The sequence below is a fragment of the Arachis duranensis genome, chromosome 1 (genome assembly GCF_000817695.3).
Source record: "Arachis duranensis cultivar V14167 chromosome 1, aradu.V14167.gnm2.J7QH, whole genome shotgun sequence".
Taxonomy (NCBI): Eukaryota; Viridiplantae; Streptophyta; class Magnoliopsida; order Fabales; family Fabaceae; genus Arachis; species Arachis duranensis.
In genome coordinates this window covers 10,780,620-10,803,110 of record NC_029772.3, presented here as the reverse complement: position 1 = coordinate 10,803,110, position 22,491 = coordinate 10,780,620, and the positions used below count along the sequence as shown (strand labels likewise).

Genomic DNA, 22,491 nt, shown 5'->3' with positions numbered 1-22,491 from the left:
TAACTATAAAAGAGAAATTTTTGTACCAAAAGTATTAAGAAGAATTAAATTATGCAATATTCAGAAAACACACCAAATTCTTTTTGTAATAGATAAATATATTTTTAAATTATTATTTTTCCGTAAACATATTTTCTCTTCTAATTGAATATCATATTCACATTCTATTAGAAAGAAAACATGTTTAGGAAAAAATAAATAAATAAAAAATAATCTAAAAAATTTATTTTTCTATTTAAATAAAATTTAATTCTTCTCTTTAAATATTACATAAATTAATAAGTTTTAGAATAATTTTCCATTTTCCACAACGTGGAACTGTTCAACGAAAATTTGGCGGGCACATGAAGTTTCTCTCTGCTCCGTCAATTCCCAATTCCGATTCCGCCTACTCCGAAAGCCTTAGCTTCCTAACTATTCTGCTTCGTTTGATTAGCTTCGATAGCTTCTGCTGCTGTTCCTCAATTAGGTTTTCAATCTACATTTCTCAATTCATTTCCGGGAAGCATAAATTTTTTTCCCTTTTTGGCTGTGCGATCCCTCGTGCTCTTATTTATATTCATGTAAGTTTCTATCATTTTCATTATCTCTGATTCTGGTTTCGAATTTCTCGTTTTTTAATTTTTTCACCTGTTTCGATTCAGCTGGTTAATAACCTAACTTGAAGTTTGTTCCTTTGTTGGCTTTTTTTTGCAGGTTGAATTGAATCAATCGACGGTTGATTCGAGGTAGTTGGATTAAAGATTGTGTAGATTTAGGGTTTAGATATCAGGAGAATAAGAAGTTATGGGAAAGGCATCTCCGAAGGAGAGGAATTGGAAGGCTAATAAAGGGAAGAGGCAGTTGAGGAGCTCGGGGAACAAGTACCTGAAGCCAGGAACTCTAGCTCAGCTTCGGATCAATAAGTCCTCTTCCACGTTGGTGTCGTCGTCATCAGCCTCCAGTGCTGCAAATGGCTGCACTGATCTTGGGAAGAAGAGGGTGGCGGTGTTGAGTTCAAGGAAGGCGCAGACTGGAGGTGATGTGGGGAATGGAGGCAAGGTGTTTGATAAAAGTCCCCAGATGCTGTCCCCTGTGAATTCAGTTAAGCAGAGTGGTTTCCTGGGAACACCAAAGACTCCCAGGATTGAGGATTGCTTATCAGAGTCTCGCCTTGAGGGTCTTCCCATGGATTTGTTGGTATAATTCTACTCACGTTTATCTTTTTGGCTTAATGTTTATTTCTTACTTATATTGAGTCTAGTTGCTTTTGGGATTTAGGAATATAGCATAATGTCAAAATATCAAAATTTGTTATATTCCATCAAATATTTAGCGTAGTTTTGAGTTTTATTACTTCTACCACTAATGTCTTCTATGTATTTGTATCTGTTGGTTTCAGTTTCTGATTTGTCTATATTTGTAAGTAATGAGACACTAATATCTAGCTCGTTTGATATTGATGATGTGGTTTGCTTCTTTTTGGCTGATTTTGTGATTTGTATTGATGCTGAAGACTATAGATGATGCTGCGATTTTCTATTTAATGTAACTTGATGCTTTGTTTATAATTCTCTTTTGTTTTTTTGTGTGTGTATTTGTTTCTTTGTCTTTGTCTGGAGGTGTTAACTGCTTGTGAAATGTGATCAGGAGTTAATTGGCTTTGTTGAATTTAGTAAAGATTTAGAAAACTGCACAGCTAAATGCACATGCATGCACATTCTAAAATACACAAGTCTGGGTCTCTTGTTTTGTTGAGCTTTCTATTTCATCTGTGGTGTTGACCCTCTTTTATAAATTTGAGGTTAAAATACTATGCAACCTGCATCATGATCAGCTGAGGGCTGTCTTCCATGTTTCTCGGAGAATTAGAAAAGCGGTGAGTTTTGTCTCTGCTGTGTATATAACTTTACTGTTTACTTATGACTAGCCTGCATGGTTCAGTTTTTTGTTTAATGGGAAACTTCTGAATGTTATTAGGTTGTGATTGCAAGACAGTTTTACTTCAATTATACTACACCAGATCGCTCTCGGCAAGAGATGTTAAGTACCATGACTCCCCGTCCTATTGAGCATTGGCCTTTTCTGTGGTATGTACTTTTAACAACATGCTATTTTCTTGAAACATTTTATGCCCGTCTTGTTCATAGTTCCATGATATTTTCAGCAAGGTTGATGGGAAGGGAGTGAGGATTGCAAGCCCACATACACCTAAAGCACCAAGACACGGGCCCCGACCACTATCTCGCCTTAGACTTTCTGAGATGCGACAGGTTGCTGCTGTTCTTTTCCGGGAGAAGGGAAAGGAACCAGCTTTCCCTTCTCGTTGTTTGGTGCCTTCAGTTATAGCAAAGCCCCTATGCAAGTCCTTGGCTTCTAATAGAGTTCTCTTCTATGAGGACGAACTATGCCAGGCTGTTGCTCAGAACAAACTTCTCTAGGTTGGTTGTTTGCTTTTCTTTTTTCGTCACTGCCTCGGTGATTCTCTACTGTGTATAGTAAGGATGTTAGAGTAGTAAGGATGCAATTTTGTAGTCTGTCTTGTGGCAGTTTAGCTGTGTGGATATTTCGGACGGATGTCAACGCAAGTGTGAAAGATTGGTGGAATAATATTATACATGTATATGTTTTGTATGGGTGAAACAATTGGGGGTTTCTTTCAGAAACAATGAATGGTCTTCTACATTAGTATAAAAGGCTGTGTTCTGTAATTTGATTACATGATTGCAAAGAGGGTTTTGCTGAAGTGGAGATGCAGTTGGTCATTATGTCAGTTTAAGTTGCTACGATTTAGTTTAATTTATGTCTGGTATTACAGTTGAGAACAACAAAGCGCCTTTGTCGGGTATTAATGCTTTAGATACATTTTATGGACAAAATGTTCCGCAAACATGGTTGGGAAACATGAAAAAAAAGGAGTTTTTGACCTAAAAATAATCATGTTTGGATAAAATCTGATTGTTATGCAGAATTTATTCATATTTTTTATTTAGGATTTTATCACCCAAAGTTTAAAATGTTTCAAAACTAATTCAATTTTGTCGTGTGGTTAAAATCATTAAGAGTCGATTGTTCTTATTAGTCAATACTTTTTCTTTGAAATCAACCATTTCTTTCTTTCTTTCGCGTCTGAAAATGTAGTTTGTAGTTGTTGAAATAACATATTTAATGATAAAATAAATATTTTTTAAAATTAAATAACGAAAAAGGCAAATATATTATGTTTTTTAGATCAAACGTTATTTTTTTTCAATAGATAAGCTAAAAATAGAAAAACTCGTACAAAATGTTAGTCAGACAACTTAAAAGTAAGAGAAACAAACACGAATAAATTTGCTGCAGTTTAAATACTTTTGATTGTTTGTGAAAATCCTGAGACGAAAACAAAAACAAAAACGGAAACAGCAAAGAGAATACCGAATGAAAAGACTATCATAACCCCGCTTATCTCTTGAATTCTTGATGCTGAGTATTCAGTATTCACCAAGCTTATTCTAGACCTTCTCATTTATCAGTCTACCACGGCTTTTACCAGGTAGAACACGGGCCTTAGTGTCCGGAAAGAAACGAAAAGATCCTGAAAGCTCTGTGACAGTTCCATCATTGGCAGAAATTTTAACAGGATAGCAGAGCAGGTGACCAGGAAGGTCAGTTGCATCTGAAACCCTAGCAAACATGTTCCAATTTATTTGAGCAAGTGTGTTCACCATTGTAATGCAATCTTCTCTTTCAGGGTCGTCGAATCTGTCATCTCGCACGTTAAGGTGCTCGTACCAAAGTGATTTGCGAAAACCATGGATCTCACCCCTTGCAGTTGTAGTAGCAGCAGCACCATGCTCGGTCACAACGGGTTGATAAGCTCCCATAGCAATTTCGGTGTCTCTGCCACCATTCATTGATCTCTCGTTCATATTAGCAGATCCAATGATTATGTATTTATCATCCACTGTCCAAAACAAGAAGTTATCGTCACTCAATAAACTTGTATAAATATTTAACAGTAACAACCAACTAGAGTAGTTTATATAAACGCTATTTCATAAAACTCTATAAGAAGAAAATCCAATGAAGGCAACAACCTTTCCCTGAATAATAATGATACAGTTTTGAGATATTGTGCGTGAAACTGTCATATTTTGTATTGTGGAAGCATTTTAGCAAAACCAGGATCTGTTTAGACTTCAGACATACATCAACTTGAAATTTTGTATTTCACAATCATTTGACAGTCTAGTTTCTAAAACAAAAATGTTATACTAAAATCAACCATTAAAATTAGTCACTAATATATAATATAGTTATATATTGATGGCTAATTTTAGTTATTGATTTTAGTGTACAAGTAGGATGGTTATTTGTAAAATTGCTTAGTGTTTAACTTACCTATCATCATCTTGGAATGCACATAAATCATGAATCGCCTAGCATTTTGGGCCATCATGTAATCATTATCTTTATTCTTCTCCTCCTTTTCATCCTCCATCTCCTCCTCGTCCTCAGTCTCTGCCTTCTCCTCATCTTCCTCTTCCTCGTCATCATCATCATAATCATCACCATCATCATCATCCTTATCATCATCGGTCTCTGCCTTCTGCTCCTCCTCTTCTTTCCTCTCATCCTCCTTCTCTCGGTTTCCAAGACAAAAGAAAGACAAATATCTTTTAAGATCTTCCTCAGTTTTGTTCTCCCTATTGAGTGCTTGAGTAATGTCCCTGTACATCATCTCCATTGTCCTCCTCTGGTAATACAAAATTCGCTTAACATAAGAATCATATGGGCAAGGCTCTGGCCACATTGGAACCACAACATACACAGTGAAGTTTTGCTTAGCTTTAATCTTGCTAACAATTTTAAGTGAAATCTCCTTTGGAATGAGATTCAAACAATTCACGTGATCAATTTTGTTGCCATCATCATCTTTCCAGTCAAAACCACTTCCTACAAAATACTGATTCTCAATATAAATGAATCTTTCTGCACGCCTAATAGCATCAATATAGGCATCTTGAATGCTACGATCTATGATTCTACCGTTCCTTCTAACAAGACCAGCTCCGGCAACACCTTCAGGAGTGTTTGGTAACCCACAAGTAGCTTTATCATCAATAGATCTGAATAATTGAACGTTCCACATGCCATGACCTTGAAGGGGTTTCACTTGGTACAAATGATCGATGACATTTTCAAACTCTTGCTCCGGAACAAGAATGCCTTCTTTACCTATCTTCTTACATCTCTGCACAAAGGTGTCGTAAACATCCTTTGCAATAGGGCCTTCAAGCTTACAGTGCACGTCATGCCACGGTTCCCTTGGACCACCTTTTTCTATTGAAGAGCCGGGAAAGCACGGTTGGTGAAAATCTTCCTTGTGTTCATTTCTTAGAGTCCTGAAAAGTGAATGGGAAGGAGTATCATATCTTCCATAGCTAAGATCCAAACCGCCGATAAAACTCACTATTGTTCTTTTTCTGTTATTATCTGAGTTTTCAAGGGGCAACTCACTGTCCACCACCACAATCTTCTGGTGATGTGAGTATGTTGAGTAGAAAGGAGGACGAGAGCATAAAACACAGTGAACACGAGTCTTCTTATGAAAATACTTGTAAGCTTTTCTACCGCAAGCCTTCATTTTTCCACCACTACCATACCGAGTATCTGTTATATCCTTCCAAAGAAGCAGTACTACCCTGACACGGCCATCCTCTGCTTTTCTCTCGAGCAGCTGACCAAGTGTAGTTTCTCTTTCTTGCAATGTCCTCCTTGATGGATCCCTTAACAGTTTTGTATCAGTGTCAAGAGACCAGCCAGCAATGTATACAAACTTCTCTGCTTTCTTGATTGCATCAAATATATCCTCCCAGCAGCATCTCTGCGGCACCTGATTCTCCATTCTCTCCACACACTCATCAGGAATATGAGCATCTTGATACAAAGTTACCGCGCACCCGTTCCTCAGTGGGAACGACGTGCGAGGAACTTCACCAAATGCACTACTTTCGCCGACTTCAGCAGAAAACTGCAGCTCCACGTCCATCCGAACTTGATAGAGATTATTAAGAGAGAGAGAGAGAGAGTAATGAAACCGGATTAGTGCTGATTGTTTTCCTTGATAGGAGGTAGGAGGTGTGATCTTTCTCCATATATATATTATAAGCGATGGGATTAAGAAAAAGGAAAAGTATAGGTGAACAATAATCTTAGTGAATAATATGAACAATGGGTTACAAATGTAAATTACTCATAAATTTAATTAATGATGTAATTAATTTAATTATAATAATAATTATTTTTTAAAATTTAAAATATCAAATTTTTAAAATAAGGAACTGTAACACATTTTATATCCTCATACCATATCTCTTTTCTTTTGCGGTGGTCCTTCCCAACAAAGAAGACTTACTTCCCAGCCCATCCACAACCCACGATGCTCTCTGCCAACATCTAACACCTCTGCCATCACTACCGATGACCATTGTTGCCTATTCTCTCTCTCTTCCCTCTCTTCTCTTTTTCTTCCCTCTTTTTCTATTTCTCCTCAATTTCCTGTACGTTACTCTTGATCTTTGTGCAAAGTCCAACCCAGCAGTGGCTGAGTTCTGTGCCGCTGCAACATCACCTCTGCTACCCCTCTCTTTTCATTCTTCTCCTTTCACCAACGCAAGTTCCATACTTTTTCCTATTCTTGTTATTTCGTTTATTTATTTTAACTAATTTTTAATTCCGTTTTTAGTGTTTAGATTGATACTTTTTAGATTCCAAAATATTTGATGGCTGATTTTCTGGATTGATTGCTGCTTAAATTGAGTTTAAAATCTCTGTTTACATATTATGCACACCATATGCTCGATGAAATACCTGAGTGAAACTTTTTGTTTAATTCTTATGTTTGGTCAGCATTTGTCTTAAATTTTGTTATCTTTAGGCATTATAATTCAAAATTGTGTAATATTATGCTATTTTTAATGATGTTTAGATTGAGTTTTGACATGACACTTGATTATTAGTTTTGTTTAAACACCAAATTGGTTTAAAATTTTAAATTTAGTCATTTGATCAGTGTAATTTAAGAAATGCATATCATGTTTAGTTAAGTGAATTGAATGAAACTACCAATTTAGGTATGTTTTAAACATTCCACATGGTTGCCATTAGATTATTTTAAATTTTCATCCTTATGCTTCCATGCCATGCTTGCACAAACAAATTTGGTCACAACTCACTTTACAAATAGAAATACATGCTCTAAGTGGAGATTGCTGTTTAATTTGGATGCTCACTAAATGTGTTTTTTTGTTTTCGCATTCTTTTTTATTTTTCACGCTATATGATATCGCTAAAGAATATATGTACAGTTGTGCATAAGATACAATATAGTACTCAAAGATCCCAAAACTTTAATTAGCAAGTCCATAATACATACAACACTGATTACTACTATAAGAAAAATAAATTAATTAATAAACAAATAAGGAGTAGAAGAAATAAGAGATGATTGACATGGAAGGAATTGAAGAAACGAAAATGGAGAATGGGAATGTACCATTCACATCCAAGAAGAAATAATGAGTTTTTGACTTTTCAAAGCATAGAAATGGACTTGATTTTAGATTGTGTAGGTGTGATTTAGATGTAGCAGATCCATGCATGCTCTATTCAAATACTTAATATGAGTACACTTTTCATTGTTATTATTTCTTGTAAGTTATATATAGTAATAAATTTTTAATGATCTTTTTAGAAAAAGTATTAATAAAATATTTTTAGTTGAAACTTGTTTAATAGTACGGTATCTAATTAGTTTGTGTATGTTTGATTGTAGGTCATAGAATGTACGGGAAGTGATGACACGGATCTTGTTGATGAGGTTTGGTCTCTAGTATATTGCTGTTTCTTCGTGAACTGCATATTTGAATCGACCATTAATCCTCATGTTCGATGTATGTTTTGAACTGATTCGCAGTTACCGGATCATAGTTGCTTTGTCGAAGACGAAATACCAAGAGTTGAGATGCGGTTTGAGCATTTGAAGCTGGTTTAGGATTTTTATGCAACATATGCAAAGAAAGTCGGTTTCGATTCAATAGCGTAGCGGATGGTTATTTAGTACCCAAATGGTTATTTTGTAATAGCCTTGGTGTGGTGTGTATAATTAGTTACTATTATTTTAAACTGGATATTCTATTTAATAGGATAGCGGATGTTTATTTCCTTTGTTACCCAGATGGTTATTTTGAATAGTTTGGGTGTAGTGTGTGTGATTCGTTAAAAGTATTATTTGGGTTTTAGGATTTAATGGGTGTCATGCTCAAATATAAATAGGCATTCAGGGTTTCAGTCCCAATATACCAAAACTGCTTTTGTTGCTCTTTTTTCATCAGAAGAGTCACAATTTATCCGCTTAGGGATACAGAAGATTTTGGTTAGTTGAAGAAGATCAAAACCACAAGATCTAAATCCTTCCATCAATTTTTGACTTTTATGAGTAAATGTACGCTTTCGTATTATAATATATTTTTGATAATTTAATATGGATGATCTGAATTAATGAAATAATTTATTCAAATATAAATTATATATTTTTTGTGTATAAATACATGTAAATATTTTTTTGGCGATTTAACAACCTCAAAGTGCAGCTCATCATGGGAATAGCATGGATTAGTGACGAAGATTCATGATTTATTGAACAAAAAGTGGGTGATTCATTTTAATTTAATAGTAAGGGAAGCTAATCCTATTGTGGACTATTTGGTTAGACTGAAAGTTTGTGATAATGTTAAATATTTAGAATGGTTATAATTTGAGAGTTCTCTTTTTGAAGTTGTTTGTGGTGAAGCTAAAATTTGTTGAATTTTATTTTTTTGGTTTTTTTATTTAGTTAGACACTTAAAAAATACATATAAATATAGATACAAATTATTATTAATTAAATAATAATAATAAGTAATAAAAATTTTTTTGATAATAACGTAACATTGTTTAATATATAATTGGGTTGTCATTTAAATACTGAACGCGAATGGTATTAATTATTAAAACTTTTTTTTCGAGTGAGTTATGGTTTGTGGATAAAGACGAAATTTTAATTCTCATAAATATTGAAAGTAATGCCAAAATATATATTTACTGAAAGTCAGTATTTTTATGTTATTTTTGTATTTATTTTTATTCTTACTTTTAATACATTTAGTGTATTAATAGACATTAAATTGAATAAGCTATTATTTTTATTTATGTTGAATAAATTCTTTCGAAATAATTTTCAAACGGTGTAAATAAATTAAATTGAGCAAATTTATTTTTTGTTGTATTAAAAAATTAAATAAAAATATAAAATATTTTTTTAATTTCAATTTATTTTTTATATTATTTTTTATTTTAATTTTAATTTATCTTTTTCATTCAAATTTTAATCTTTATCTTTATCTTTTTATTTATTTTTTTTTATCACTAGCGCTACTCATTAATACTTTTGGCTTGTATCCTCTTTCATTTTAATTTTGTTTAATGTAGTAAACTCTTGATACTCTTATCGCTATTTTATACCATTAATGTCACTTAATTCTAAAACACTCAAAGAAAATACATACAGCTTTTTAAATATATAAAAATATTTTTGTCACGAATAAAAGTGAAAGTGGTTTTTGGAACGTTCTAATAATTCAAAAGAGGTAGAATCGGTGATTAATCCAAATAAAATATTAATAAAGTATTGACTGAATGCATCTGGGTACTAAATAAATCTTTCACCGTGTAGTCACTTTCTATTAAGACACCCTTTTGGATTTTGGTATTGTCCACTTTAGACATTTGTTATCGCCGGAGAATAATTAATGACCTCAACTAAGTCTTTCTTTTCTAATTTTGTTCAAATAAAGCATGTCGGCCACATTCGGAAAAGGCACATCAAACAATTTTCCCGTACCTATCCACTTACGTAAAGTTGTGTTGTTTATATACCTAGTAATAAATGTTTATTAATTGACAAAAAATTGAATATAGAGATGAAAATTCTATGAATTAAAAAAAAAAGAAAATAATAAAAATACAAAGATGAAAATATAGAATTCAGTTTTTATGGTAAGGGAGTTCAACTCATTTTGATGCTCAATTCAAAGTTAGAACATTTCCTTTTTTTTTGTTTGAGCCCCGTTAAATGTATATTGACAACGCTTAAATTCTCTGTTTTTTTTTTCCTATTCTTTTGTTTCTTTCGTTTTTAGAATTTAGTTTAAATGGATATTTTTATCCATCAAGAATTGATTTGTAAATTATATCTAAGTAAGTATATTTATTTTCGGACTATCTAAAACACTGGAATTCTTTGAGGAATTGAATTTTTAATTTATTGTTATTTAATTTCAATTTAAGAAATTAAATTTTATACATAAAAAAGAAAGAAAAAATATAGAAAAATAATAATATTAATATACAATGTATACAATAAAAATAAAATTAAAATTTAAATTAGTTAATAATTAATTTAATTAATTCTTAATAATTTTAACTTTTAAATTTTAAAAATATAAAAATTTGATTATAGAAAATTATATATTACTCCATTTTATACTTATGAAAAACGTGCTGCAGTTTCTTTTGTTCTGTTTCTCTCCGTATTTGGTATTCCTTCTCGTCGCGCGGCCTCACCTGAGCCGTTCAAACTAAGGGCCCCCGGCCAAAAGTTCCGATGCCAGCAAAAATTAGAGAAATGGAATCCGCAAAAGAGAACACGAGTGATGCGTTGTTTCCCAGCAGCAGAAGCGTTGGTGTCCATGGGAGGAGTGTGATCGGATGGCGATGGCACGGTCGCGGGAGCGGTGCCAATGAGGCCAATTCGCAGTGAATACACGACCTCACCCTCCACGTGCTACTCTGCATCAATATTGATATCGATCCCAAACTATCTTGATATTATTATCAAATTCTTCAACATGAATCTTAGCTTAGGGCTCTTGTATTTCCAGTAAGGAACTTGACCATAATATAATATTTGAAGTGAATAATGCTGCTGTTATGTGTCTTCTATTTTAATAGGTATATAATTATTTTAATTTTTATGTGAATTATTATTTTGATTGAATTGAATTTATTAGTTATATATAATTATAATAAGTTGGATGTTCAATTCATTAAATATATAAATAATTATTTAATTTTTAATTATATGATTATTTTGTTTGATTCAGTTTAAGTTATGGCTATTTTACTAGGTAATCAAATGATACGTTGGAGAAGTGAGATGATTAATGAGAATAGAATAGTGACTGAAAAGAAAAAAGAAGATGTTTAAATAAATTTTATTGATAAATTAGAGTTAAAATGATTAATTTTTTAAAATAATTATTTGAATTTTTTTTGTATTAAACCAAATTTAAAATCTATTGTATATAATGTCAAGATTCTTTTTTCTTAGCAAAATTAAAAAAAAAATGGTATCGCTTGAGAATATTTTATATCAGAGAATACATACATACAATGGAAAACTTGTAATTCTAAACACAAAAGTGGATGTTTAAATATCCAGGAGCAGGTGGAGTAAGGTTTTTTTGTTGGGGAGGGGGATGACTGTATTTTAATATTCTTCCGGCATTTACTTAATAGGTATTAAAAAAATTTATTTTAAATATTTTTAAAAGTGTATTTATATTTTAAAAACTACAAATATAAACTCATTATTTTTTTTAAGAAAACGTAGTATTTTATATTTATTAATCTTTTAAAGTAAATTATTATTTTCTTCACACAAACTTTTTTCAGTTTTTGTCTAAGAATTATCTAAGTTTAAAATGTTTCAAAATTAATTCAGTTTTATCCTGTTGTTAAAATCATTAACAGTCAATTATTACTTGTTAGTCAGTATTCTTTCTTCCAAATCTACCATTTTTTTCTCTCTTGTATAGTTCTGTCAAACCATCACCACCAACTATTATTTTGTGTTTTTTCCCAGTAAAATATTTTACCGTCTTCAATTTTTTCAGTGTATATTTTGCTATCTTAATTTAAAAATAATTAATATCATTTTACCAATTTTCTCATTTTAAAAAATCTAACATTCTTCTAGACTGCAATCTCTGAATCCTTTTTCTAATTAAAACCGTTTCAGTCATAATCATTGTAATTTGAATGTAGGGAGATACTAATTAATTAAAATTTACAATAAACAATTAAATCGTGCAAGATCTTTGAGAGGTTCGTGAGTGTTTCAGGTCTCTTGAGCAAGATCATTCACCCTGTTAATGCATTCTTCCTTCTCAGGGTAGAGGAAGGTGTCTTCAAGCATGCCAATATGGAAAATTTACTGTTTATGCCACTATGAATTCTTTAAGCAAATATGAAAAAATACACATAAATAGTTTCTAATCAGCCAATTTTAAATAACTGTAATTAATAATTAATAATTTTATATTTTTTAAAAATAAAATTTAAATAATTTATTAATTAATGATAATTTGACAAATTAAAATTACTAATTAATGACAAATTGACTGGTAGTTAACTAATTGAATATTACTTACCTAACAGAATTTATTTTAGAATGCTACCTAACCTATAAAACTTATCTTTTAATTTTGAGCCAATATTTGTCGTTATTAGATATATTTTATATATTAGAATTAGTCATTAAAATAGAATATACATTTAGAATATAAAATATATATTAAAAATAAATTAAATTACACATATATTTATATATAAATACATAATGACTAATTTTAGTGATTAATTTTAATATATAAATAATATTTTTGTTGATCAAAATATTTAAATTAAATTTTACATTCTAAATAATAACAGAAGAAAATAACATAACTAACTAAATATTTAAAGAAGATAAAAATTACTTAAAGTCGCACAAATTTTATCAAGATTACACGTGTATTTAGAGTGAGTCAAACATTATTTAATGATAATAATATTATATGTCTAATAAATATTATTATTTTTAGCTAATATTTAGTGAATAATTTGTATTGTATCTATATTAACAAATATTTTTCACGTAAAAAGTATATAATTTACATTTATATTAACTAAAATTTACACATATAAATTAATATAATTTGTATTTATATTTTTTAAAATTTGTATATATAAATTAATAAATTTTTTTATTTAAAATAATTTAATATTTATGATAATCAATGGTCGATTAAAAATACTAAAATTTCCTGCCTTCAAGAGTTTTTCTACCCATAATCTATAATAATTATTAAAGAAACTTGGTTGATTATATGTTAACTAATTAGAAATACTTAGATTATAAAATCTAATAGTAAAATCTAAAAAAAATAAAAAATTTAACTGAAAATTGAGTAACATTTTAGAGACAGTTAGAATAATTTAAGCTATAATATTGGAAAAATTAGAGATAATGGTGGAGGACTGCAGCAGGGACATATATGAGATTATTCAAGAAGAATGGGAATAAAATATTAAAAAGTTATTGACTCAACCAAGCGAAAGCTGCAACTGGGTACTAAGTAAATAATAAATCTTTCACTATGTAGTTACTTTCTTTTAAGACACCTTTTTTGCTTTTGGTATTGTCACTTTAATTTAGAGATTTGTTAATACAGCAGAATAACGACCTCAACTAATAAGTCATTCTTTTTTATTTTTGTTCCAATAAAGCATGTTGGCCGCATTCACGGATTTTTTATTTTAACAAATAAAATAAATATAATATTAATCAAAATAAATATTTTTACAAAAATTTACCGATTTAAATTTTATTGCCATATCTCGTATACACTGTAAACGAGATGACAATATGTATATCTTGTTTAAGCTGTAAACGAGATATGATCCGTACGTGCCTATATATAGAAGTCGTTTACAGCTTAGTTTGGGGCTCCCTTTTGACTTTGTCAACATCTTTCTTCCCTCTTTTAACCCTTTCTGACTATACCTTTGATTGAAGCAGTGATGGCGCGTCAAGCGGAGAATGACGGAGACATCAACAGGTAGAATGAGACGACACATTACGCCGTGGCGGCCGACTTCAAGGTTAGTTTCGTTATGGTTGTTAAATTTAATGATGTTGCCATTGTTAGGGTAGTCATGAAGATCCGGAACGTTGGTATATGAGTTAGGAGTTAGGTCTGTAGGCATAATTTAGAAATCTATCCGTTTGTGCTAGGTTGGTATGACATAATTATTATTAGTTTGGAACTCTATTATTCTTGTGCTATATTGTTAGTATTTATAATGTTGTAGTTAGGATTTGTCTATTATCGAATATGTAATGTAGAGACATGTGTAGGATAGAAAGTTGAAATATTGTATTTTTAAGGCTAAAATATTTTTGTTTTTCATTCTTCAGAGGCCTCGCCTCCTACTGCCTCGACGAGTGAGCCATACTTTACTTCCACCGGACGCCACCTGTATCTGGCTGAGGCCGAATTCAGCGACACCGTGCCCCTCAGGGATTTTACTTTTGACAATTCCCTGATTTCGGCACTGGTGGAGCAATGGCGTCTAGAGACGCACACGTTTCATCTCCCATGGAGTGAGGTCACTATCACCCTGCAAGACGTGGCGTACCACCTAGGCCTATGCACACACGGTAACCCTGTCGGGGGTGCCTCCGTGACTTTGGTAGGTGGTACCATACGGAGACGTGGGCATTGATGGAGCAGCACAGCAGGCGGCGCAGAGGAAGGAGTCCTTCACGCTGAAGCTTGTGTGGCTACGGGATCGTGTCTGCCAGATGCCCTAGACAGAAAATCCCGAGACCCTCCAACAGTACGCTAGGTGTTATAAATAATATTTTAAAGAATTTGATTTCAAACCAATTAGTATTTTAATACAACAAATAATATTTTAAAATAATTTTGAAGATTAACTTAGATTTCAAATTAACACTCTATACCCTAATTCGATTAAAATTTACAAAATCCAAATTAAACAAAAAAACCTCAATTTTATACACAAACCCTAATTTACTACCCTAACCACCTTCACTCTTCTCTCAGCGCAGCAACCCTAGCCACCCCCAAACCTAACGAAACAAAGAAAGGAAGAAAGGGAAAAGAGGAAACGGGAAGAGTAGAGGGGAAGAGAGACCGGTGAAGGAAAAGAGATGAGGGAGGCGGCGCGGTGGGTGTCACTGCCACCGTCGTCGCCGCTGTTGACAGGAGAAGAGAGGGAGATTTGAGAGAGCTGAACGGGAAGAGAAGGAAGGAGACCTCGCCGTCGCGCCACCACTGCGCCATGCTCTGCCGCCAAGCTTGCCTTGCTATCGCGTCTCGTGCTGCCAGCTTCGCTGCCCGTTGTTGTCGCGCAAGGAACATAAGAGAGGAAGGGAGACGGGTTCGTGAGGAAGAAGAGGAAGCTGTGCTGCCTAGCCGCCGTTGAAGTCGTCGAAGTCGGGAACAGAGGATGCACGATAGAGAACCGTCGCGGAGCTGCCATCGTCGCCACGTTATTGGGTTCGCCGTTGTTACGCCCGCACTGGTACTGCGTCGCTGGAGCTCTTCGCCGCCACTACTGCCACTGAAAACCGCCTTTGAAGCCTGTGTATGTTGGTAAGCTCTAACCCTGCCTCAGCTTCTTTATCCGTTAAGTTCTCCATTACCATGAGAGTTATTCTTGAGGCTGTTTGTGCTAGGAGTTTATCGCGAGTTATTATCGCCAGATCCATCGCCGCCGAATCTCACCACCACTACTAGAGCCTCTGGCCATCGGGACCGCTGTTCTTACCAGCGCTGATGAAGCTCACCGGAGTTGCTCGAAGGTTATTGCCTCTCTATTTGGTTCTGTTGGAAGCTGCGCTGCTGCGGGTATGGTTGCCGAAAACTACCGCCGGAACCCTTGTCTTCTTGGTAAGCATTTTGTTTCTGAAACCTCTTGAAATCAGTGTTCTGTTATAATCTATTAGAGATTCTGAGATATTGGTACCGTAGGTTTGAGTTCCGGTATTTGTGCGTCGAAATTAAGGTTGTTGTTGAACCACCGGAGCTTTTGGTAGCCGCCGTCACTAGAGGTAGTTGCCGGAGCTGCCACCTGATCGGTTCAGAGGGTCGCTGCTGCTTTGTTTCTTGTGGTGAGATTATTTGGTTATGTTTCAATTTATTGTAATATTCCATTACTAATTTTGTTCTAATTCTGCTCAATATCGATTTCGCCTTAAATTTCAATTTATGTCAGAAAAGTGTTGTTGCTGCAATTCTTGATGCCGCTGTTGATATTGCCTAAAAAATAAACAAGGTGCTGCCGCTGCTGTAAAATTGAAAATAATCAAAAAAGGAATTGATGTGTCTAACTACTGAGCTTTGACTAAAGTGAGGTAGGGGTTTTCTTAAAATTTATTTTATATTATAAGTTGTTATAAATAGATGTTGATGCAAAAAAAATATACTTCTGTGATTATGTTTGTCTTGTGGATGTGGTTGTTTGTTAGACTGAATTATTGGTTGCTTGATTGCTTGAGTGGTGTACGGTTGTTGATAAGAAATTGGTTTGAAAAGTTATTTACTTGGTTAATATGAAAAGTGGTTTTTCTTGGTTTTGGAGTTAATTCGGTGATGTAAATGAATCGACTTTGAAAATGATTTGAGATATTGAAATAAATTGATTCTGGAAGCAGATTGATTTTGAGTTAGTCTGGTTTTATAAATGATTTAATATTTGAGCTGTTTTGATTTTAAAAAGAGATTTATTGGAATTGGTTCGATTTGAACATAATTTGATATTGGAACTGGTTGAATTTCAGAAAATGATTGAGATTTGGAAATGGTTGAGAAAGGGTTTGAGAAATGTTTGATGAATATTGAATAAATTATTCATATGGCTTATGAATGTGAATTATTTGAGACACGAGTTTCCCTTGGTAGACGCAGTGGCTTGCCACCACTTGCTCCAGGTTGAGACTCGATACTCTGTTAATCCTATGACGTAAGGGTGACCGGGCACTTATAAATTCCCGAGAATGGTACCCCCATTTAGTGATTTGATATATATGAGAAAAAGCTATGCATAGACTCATGGGGATGCGCGTCGGGGGACAGTTCAAAGTTTTAGCAAACCGGACTTGTCGGGTTGGCTATATAACCGACAGATGAGCTCATTAGCCATAGGACAGGCATGCATCATATGCATTTGTATGCTTTACTTGGGTTTAAATTTGTTTTGGTTTGCCTAATTGTTAAATTATTATTAACTACTACCTGAACTATTTGCTGTAACTGCTACCTAAACCTGCTCTTTCCTTGTTTGTTTTGCCTGTGTTTGTCCTGATGTGCTACTTTTGAGAATGAGCTTTGGTGCTAAATTGATGATTGTGTTGATTGATTGCATAGTTGGTTTTTGATTAAGATTTTCTTATAAGAAAAGAAAGATTTTGGATTTCTAAAAAATTAAATATTGTTTCTTAAAAAGGTTTTGAGTGGTTAGCCGTTGGTTATTAAAAGATTCATAAAACAAGATAATCGCTGAGTTTGAAAACAGTTTTCTTATTAAGTATCTTCTTATGACAATTTTGAAACTCTGTGGTGAGACCGTGTGATTAGGTTCTCACCCCCTACAACTTTACCTTTTCAGGAATCGGATGAAGGAGCATTATGAAGAATTTTACTGCGTTTTGGTTTATATAATGTTGCATTAGTTAGATAATTTTTTTCCTTGTCTTTGTTATTATAATTTTGTAAGAGGGATAAGAGTTGTATGTTTTATATGTATATTACATTATAAGCTATTATGTAAGGAGTCTTGTATATGAATCTATGCTTGTTTGTTTCTTTTCAAGGTTCTGAGAACCGGACCGGTCATCAAACCGTTCTAGTCACTGGTTTATTGGTCCAACCGGTCTAACTGATGGTTCAACCGAAAAAACCGTTTTAAAATAAAATAATAAATAAACATCTTAAAATATAACTATAGTCTAATATAAATTTTAAAATATCTTCAAAATTTAGAACACCACATAAATATCATTAACAAAATTCATATGATCTTATCAAAATACAAACTCAAAATTATAACCCTGGCTTAAATAGCTTCCCCGAGTAATTAACGAGTATTGTGTATGCCAAACACTTTAGATACAAACAATTAACAAGAACTATATATTTCAATTGTACAACTCAAAGATGAAAGAACATGTTCCTATTATCAACTACCTTTAGAGATCTTCTTTTCTTAATGATGATTTCACTGGAAACTTGTTTTTGACCCATTCCATGTTCTTCACATCCTTGTAGCCCTACAAATTCACATCAAACACAAAGTTATTCGTCTTCTCATCCATGGAAAGCCACATACACAACATGATAATATAACCCTATAATACACAAATAGGCATAGCCTCTCCTATATATTTGAGTGTATCCAACATGTATGGAATGTTAAAAAAGCAGTGATGTTCAGATTTTTGTGTGGTATAGAATTTCACAATAAATTCTCATTGCAAGTATATCTTCTAAACCAACAAAGAATCCTCTCATACAAAAATTTGGTTGTCACAAGTAACAAACCCTTAAAAGTAATAACCGAAGTATTCAAACCTTGGGTCATCTCTCAAGAAATTGTAGGGAAGTGTTCTTGTTATTGGTTATGAGTTGTATATTTTGGGGTTTTGGATTAAGAAACAAGAAAAGTAAATGGCAAGAAAATTCAAATGATAAAGCGGTCTTGGCAAGGTTTGGTGATCAAGGATCTCTATCCTTATCACTAACCACAACATGATAATTGCAAGGATCAATCCAAGTCCATAAGTCCTAGCTTTCCACCAATTCAATTAGTGAGAACTAGAGTTAATGGCTCCAATCTTCAATTACTTGGACATTAGTAACTCAAGAATTCCTAAGCTACCTTCCCAAGCCAAGAACATAAAATCCTACTCTAACATCCTTCTAAGCATTTTATCAAACACTTGGTAGGTACAAAATAAAAGCATAGAACACTAACAAAGAAGATAAATCTAAACAACCAATTGCAACAGATAAAGATAGAAACAATAAGCATGAAATACTTCAAATTGCATTAAAAGGGAAATTGAATCTAACATGAATAGTTCATAAAGTAAATTGTAGAAAAAATAGATCAACAAGAGAAGATAGATAAACTAAAATACTAGAACAAATAAGAGTAGAAGAAAACTAAATTAAAGTATAATAGAAATCTGAAATTGAAAAGGAATAAAACTAAGAATCCTAAAACCTAGAGAGAGGAGAGAGCCTCTCTTTCCAGAAAACTACATCTAAAACCTAAATTGTGAATAATGAATGAATGATTGAATGATTCTCATTCTGCTCCACTCTGCAGCCTCTAATAAGTATTTTCAGACTTGAAACTAGGCCAAAAATAGACCAAAAATTGCCCCCAGCAATTTCTGATACGTCCAGCACATCGCTCTGTCACACGTATGCGTCGCCCACGCGTACGCGTCGCTGAACTTTCGCAAGGTCACGCGTACACGTGATGCACATGTGTGCATCCTTTAACGTCAAGCAACTATGGCAAATTTTATATCATTTTGAAGCCCCAGATGTTAGCTTTCCAAAGCAACTGAAATCGCTTCATTTGGACCTTTGTAGCTCAAGTTATGATCGATTGAGTGCGAAGAGGTCAGGGCTGACTTAGTAATTTCTTCAATTTCTTGTATTCCTTCCACTTTTGCATGCTTCCTTTCCATTCTCTAAGCCATTCCTGCCCTAGAAAATCTGAAATCACTTAACACACATATCACGGCATCGAATGGTAATAAGAGAGGATTAAAATTAGCAAATTTAAGGTCAAAGAAGCATGTTTTCAATCATAGCACAAAATTAGGAAGAAAAATATAAAACATGCGAGTTCTATGAATAAGCGTGAGAATAGTGGATAAAATCCACTAAATTAAGTACAAGATAAACCGTAAAATAACGGTTTATCAAGCAGCATTCAGCAACAAACATTTAAAGGGTGAGACTAAATTAACCACCAACAACACCATATCTGAACTCGATAATTAGCTTTCAGCAATAAACATTACAGAATATTAACCAATAATCATACTAAAAGGGTGACACTAAATTATAAAACAGCAATTACAAAACACTGACAAAAGAAGAACATCAGTGTAAACCCCATAAAATTAACAAATAATTAGTCAATAAATTAAATTTTATTATGGAAAGTTAAAAATGTAAATCTAATATTAAAATAAGATAGATCTCGTTAAAATAAGAATTTCAACACTAATTTTAAAGAATTTGGCCCAAAATTGGACCGGACAGGTCGAGTCAGTTGAACTGGGCCCAAAATGGGCCCAAGACCCAATTGAACCCAAACCATTAAAGAGACACAGCTTCTTATTTCTTTCTTCTTTATCATTTGCGCCGGAAACTTTCATGGAGGGAGAAGAACAAAAATAAAAACCTAACCCTCACTTCAACTTCAAATCCACGTAACTTTTGATCTGAAGCTCCGATTGATGATTCGTTTGCGGCTACGCGACCGCGGCATCGAGCTCTACAAAGACCATAAGGAAGCCACGTTTCTTCCTCACTTTTTTTCATTTCCAGTTCTGGCTTTGGTGTTGAGATTTTGTAAAATTTCGGTATTTAGGATCGGATTAACTTGGTAGACTTGCCGAATCTTGTCCTAATTTTTTGTTGGTAAGGTGAGAATCCTAAAAACCTAACTAATTCATTGATTAAGTATTTTTGGGTATTTAATTTTGGGTATATATGTTAGGTGTGTATGTATGTATGATATGAAGTCCTTGGAGCCATTGGAAGCTTGATTGAGATCTCGGTTGGTGATAGAGCTGATTTTTTGTGTTGAGGGTTTGCCTTTGCCTAAGTGGCTTGTCTCGAAAAATACGTGAAAATCGGCCAAGGTATGGTTTAGGTTTCGCGTGTTTAACATATAAGATTTTGTGAAAACTTATTCTAGGGGACTATAGGTTAAGTTGAAATGGTTAAATGTATGAAATGATTAGTTGTGTGATGATGTAGGATAAATTTTTGATTGAGCTTGTCTTGGAATTTATGAGTATGAGTTGTTGGTGTTGTTGAATATGTGTGATTGTAATTATTAATGTTGGGTTGATGATGATGTTGATATGAGTTAATTGAATTTGGTGGTATGGCTTGTTTAATTAGTTGGTGGATTATGATATGCTATTAATGAATGAAGTTAATGGACTAATGAATTTTAATATGAAAGTTATGGTTGGAATGGGTGAATTCTTTGAATAATGCATGGGTTTTATGAATTGGTATGAATATTAATGTGATGGTGGATAAGATTAATAGAATGGAACCTGTTATACAATGGAGGTGCAGGTTTTGATGGTAAGGAACATGACTTTGGTGAAAATGAGGTTTGGATGTGAATAGGTAAAAAGTGAATTTTGGTGAACTTTTGAAGTCCATAACTTGCCTCTCAAATTTTGGATGGAATTTTGGTTTATTTCAAATGAAAGATGGTTTTATAAGCTTTTGAATGATATCAATTTTGTGAAAAACAGAATTTTGTAGAGAAAGTTATGGACGACGGAAGTTTGGTATAAAAACTGTGCTTACAGGATAACAAAATCTGGTTTGTAGCAGCTTTCTGAGCATTCTGCCAATTTTCAGAAAACGTCCATCCATGCGTACGCGTGGCGTGGCATTTTGACGACGCATGTGCGAGTAGCCATGCGTGCGTGTGAGAGGCTAATGGGCATGATCACGCGTACGCATGACCTATGCGCACGCGTGACCTCTGCTTAGTGCAAAACTGGATTTTTGGTGTTTTAAACCAGATTTTCACTTCTAAAACTCCATTTGCATCCTTTTAAACATAAGGAATAGTACTAAGTACAGTAGCTAGTTGAAGTTAGAAAATTAAAGTAACTTGACGGTGAAGTAAAGGTTAGAATGATGGATTATGAATAAGAAGGGTGAAAATGTTATGAAAATGATGAACATTTGTGATAGTGATATGTTGATGGATGATTGAACTCATTTGGAATAAACGAATGTATGCTTGAGTTACTTGGGTTGTAGCAAGGATGGTGATTCGTTCCGCTTGCTCCAGGTTAATATTTGAGAATTGATAATGATCATGCTTGATTTAAATTGAAAAAAAAATGTATGTTTGTGACGCCTGGGTAGTAGCAGCAGTAGTGGATCTCTGATGATTGGATTTTTGATGGTATAGAATTTCACTATTGAAGTCTCGTTGCAAGTATAGTTTCTAAACCAATCAATAATCCTTTCATACAAAAGATTGTTTGTCACAAGTAACAAACCCCTAATTTTATAAACCGAAGTATTCAAACCTCAGGTCGTTCTCCCTAGGAATTGTAATGAAGTGTCTTGTTATTGGTTGTGATGTGTTTTGGGGTTTTGGATAAGAAGCATCAAAAGTAAATGGCAATGAAAATAAACTAACAACTATAAAAGGCTCTTGGCAAGGTATGAAAATTAGAAGTCCTATCCTAGTTATCCTTCTCAATTGTGATGAGAATTGTTCATTGCTACCACTTAGTTAACCCTTACTAAATAAAGGAAAGTCAAGTGGATGAATTGACTTGAGCCACAA

General features: G+C 33.4%; 3 protein-coding genes across 3 annotated transcripts; 2 read left to right on the top strand and 1 right to left on the bottom strand.

Annotated features, from left to right (window-relative positions):
- The first annotated feature begins 356 nt into the window (after positions 1–356).
- Positions 357–2,725, top strand: LOC107476318 (F-box protein At4g35930). The gene is made up of 5 exons (XM_016096123.3): positions 357–563; positions 697–1,179; positions 1,784–1,858; positions 1,960–2,069; positions 2,147–2,725. The coding sequence occupies exons 2-5, from the start codon at positions 787–789 to the stop codon at positions 2,418–2,420; spliced, it is 852 nt and encodes a 283-aa protein (XP_015951609.1). The 5' UTR covers positions 357–563; positions 697–786; the 3' UTR covers positions 2,421–2,725.
- Positions 2,726–3,288: 563 nt separating this feature from the next.
- LOC107476328 (phospholipase D alpha 1-like) lies at positions 3,289–6,073 on the bottom strand. The gene is made up of 2 exons (XM_016096132.3): positions 4,363–6,073; positions 3,289–3,925 (listed from the first exon to the last, which is right to left on the bottom strand). Exons 1-2 carry the CDS (start codon positions 6,011–6,013, stop codon positions 3,474–3,476), a joined length of 2,103 nt encoding a protein of 700 aa, XP_015951618.1. The 5' UTR covers positions 6,014–6,073; the 3' UTR covers positions 3,289–3,473.
- A 283-nt stretch (positions 6,074–6,356) lies between these two features.
- LOC107476338 (uncharacterized) lies at positions 6,357–8,413 on the top strand. Its single transcript, XM_016096141.3, has 3 exons — positions 6,357–6,636; positions 7,799–7,843; positions 7,940–8,413. Exons 1-3 carry the CDS (start codon positions 6,445–6,447, stop codon positions 8,015–8,017), a joined length of 315 nt encoding a protein of 104 aa, XP_015951627.1. The 5' UTR covers positions 6,357–6,444; the 3' UTR covers positions 8,018–8,413.
- Positions 8,414–22,491: the final 14,078 nt, after the last annotated feature.

Coding starts and splice junctions, on each gene's coding strand:
- LOC107476328 (XM_016096132.3), bottom strand. CDS start 6,013: ATGGACGTGGAGCTGCAGTTTTCTGCTGAAGTCGGCGAAAGTAGTGCA. Junction 3,926..4,362: donor GCATTCCAAGATGATGATAG/GTAAGTTAAACA, acceptor TGTTTTGGACAG/TGGATGATAAATACATAATC.
- LOC107476318 (XM_016096123.3), top strand. CDS start 787: ATGGGAAAGGCATCTCCGAAGGAGAGGAATTGGAAGGCTAATAAAGGG. Junction 1,180..1,783: donor GTCTTCCCATGGATTTGTTG/GTATAATTCTAC, acceptor TATAAATTTGAG/GTTAAAATACTATGCAACCT. Junction 1,859..1,959: donor CTCGGAGAATTAGAAAAGCG/GTGAGTTTTGTC, acceptor GAATGTTATTAG/GTTGTGATTGCAAGACAGTT.
- LOC107476338 (XM_016096141.3), top strand. CDS start 6,445: ATGACCATTGTTGCCTATTCTCTCTCTCTTCCCTCTCTTCTCTTTTTC. Junction 6,637..7,798: donor ATTCTTCTCCTTTCACCAAC/GCAAGTTCCATA, acceptor GTTTGATTGTAG/GTCATAGAATGTACGGGAAG. Junction 7,844..7,939: donor ACACGGATCTTGTTGATGAG/GTTTGGTCTCTA, acceptor ACTGATTCGCAG/TTACCGGATCATAGTTGCTT.